This window comes from Myotis myotis, unplaced genomic scaffold, assembly GCF_014108235.1.
Source record: "Myotis myotis isolate mMyoMyo1 unplaced genomic scaffold, mMyoMyo1.p scaffold_m19_p_7, whole genome shotgun sequence".
NCBI classification, from domain to species: domain Eukaryota; kingdom Metazoa; phylum Chordata; class Mammalia; order Chiroptera; family Vespertilionidae; genus Myotis; species Myotis myotis.
The window spans coordinates 21,697,208-21,699,252 of record NW_023416379.1 but is presented as its reverse complement, the minus strand read 5'-3'; the positions used below and the strand labels follow the sequence as shown (position 1 = coordinate 21,699,252).

The window sequence follows — 2,045 nt, the reverse complement described above, 5'->3', positions numbered from 1 at the left end:
TATTAAGTGTGGGAGAAACTGCAAAGCTTCAATTATTTGAAAAAACAAATAGGAAATTAAGAAGGCATTGGAAATTACCATAAAAATAAAAAAAAAAAGACAGGCCGAAACCGGTTTGGCTCAGTGGATAGAGCATCGGCCTGCGGACTGAAAGGTCCCAGGTTCGATTCCGGTCAGGGGCATGTACCTGGGTTGCGGGCATATCCCCAGTAGGAGATGTGCAGGAGGCAGCTGATCGATGTTTCTAACTCTCTATCTCTCTCCCTTCTTCTCTGTAAAAAATCAATAAAATATATTAAAAAAAACAACATAGACAGATACTAAGTGGGAAGTAATCATCACATTTTATTCACCCATCACTAAATTTTTAAAATTTAATGTGAAAATGCCTGAAGATGACAAGGGCTTTGTTAAATGTAACATCCTCCTACCTGGCAAATGATTACAGTTGCTGCTCTAGAGTCAAGTGTTTAATTTTGCACTTGACCTTAATTCCATGTTAATTTTGAAGTCCCTGGAGTAATCTTGTTAATCTATATCTGCTTCCTCAGAAAATAAGTTAATTGTCGATGAATCACTCCTGAAGACTTTGCCACTTACAATAAGTTTTATTGCCTTCCGAAACCATGGGTAAAAGAAAGCATATATCAAGGGGTTCATAGCTGAATTATAATAAACACACCACACTAAAATCTCATACACATAAGGAGGAGTTATAAAATTCATATAAGCATCAATCACAGCATCAATGATGTATGGCAGCCAAGAGACAAGAAATGCTGCCATAGCAATACCCAACGTTTTAGCAGCTTTTCTCTCCCTCTTTGCTACTCTTTCCTTGTAACTCTCTGAGGAGGACTGAGCTTGGCTGGCTGTACTTTCAATCTTCCTAGCCTGATGTTTAGCTACCAAAAATATCTTACCATATATAATCACCATGGCCACAGTGGGTATAAAGAATAGAAGAAAACAAAGTAGAACCCAATTTTGATTCAATGGAGCCTGACAGCCTCCTATACAAGTTAGAGCAACTACTAGTTCTTCAATTCCTTCTTCATTGGCCCCAGTGTAAAAAACAGAAAAACTATAGGTGACAGAAAAGAACCAAGAGAGAACAATGCATATTCCTGACACCGAGACAGTGAACTTGGTTGGATAGGTCAGAGGATCCGTAACAGCGATGTATCTATCAATGGAGATACAGCATACATGAAGTAAAGAAGCAAAACAGAAGGAAGTATCGAAGCATGTATGAAATTTACAGTAACTCTCCCCAAAGTACCAGCAGCTCTCCACAGACCTCACTGTGCTGAAGGGCATCACCGTCACTCCCACCAGGAAGTCAGCACAGGCCAGGGATGCAATCAGAAAGTTGGTAGGTGTGTGCAGCTGTTTGAAGTGCAGGATAGCGGTAATGACCAGTAAGTTCCCAAACACGGCCAGCACAGCCCCCAAACCAAGGAAGACGTACAGAATGGCTCGAGGTCCTGGCGAGTAAGGCGTCTTAACACAGGAGCCGTTCACATGCTCGTAGCAGAGTTCCACTGCTTCAGCGTGGGAGAAGTTGTTCACCATGCCTTCTCCTGGGAGTTATTTCAAAGTTCTCAGATTTTCTGTTTCAGCAATTTAAAACAAGGAGATGACAACTTGAAACACTGTGGCAAAGAAAAAAATATAGTTAAAATGAAAGTTAGGAACTTTTCTACCTTTTTTTTTTTTCTTTTGCATATTAACTATAACCTCTTAGTCTTTCCAAAAAGCACTTATTCCCAAATTTTTAATATATTTAGAGTGGAAACTTGTTGCAGAATGCCATTAAACTTATAGTCAAATTTACTACTAAATAATTGGCTGGCAGTATACTTAGTCCAATGTTATATATTATCATATATTTTATAGAATGTAATTTGATAATCATTAGAAAATCCCTTCATTGTGTTTGCCTTTTGAAATCTCACCTATAACCACCTGAGTTGAGAAATAATTAGGGGACCAATAGCTGAGTTTTATTTACTAAGTTATCTCCCCTGAGCCACCGCTTCACA

At 38.9% G+C, this 2,045-nt stretch overlaps 1 protein-coding gene across 1 annotated transcript; it reads right to left on the bottom strand.

The window, feature by feature from the left end:
* Positions 1-528: 528 nt before the first annotated feature.
* On the bottom strand, positions 529-1,575 carry LOC118660629 (trace amine-associated receptor 9). The gene has a single exon (XM_036318268.1). It carries the CDS (start codon positions 1,573-1,575, stop codon positions 529-531), a length of 1,047 nt encoding a protein of 348 aa, XP_036174161.1.
* Positions 1,576-2,045: the final 470 nt, after the last annotated feature.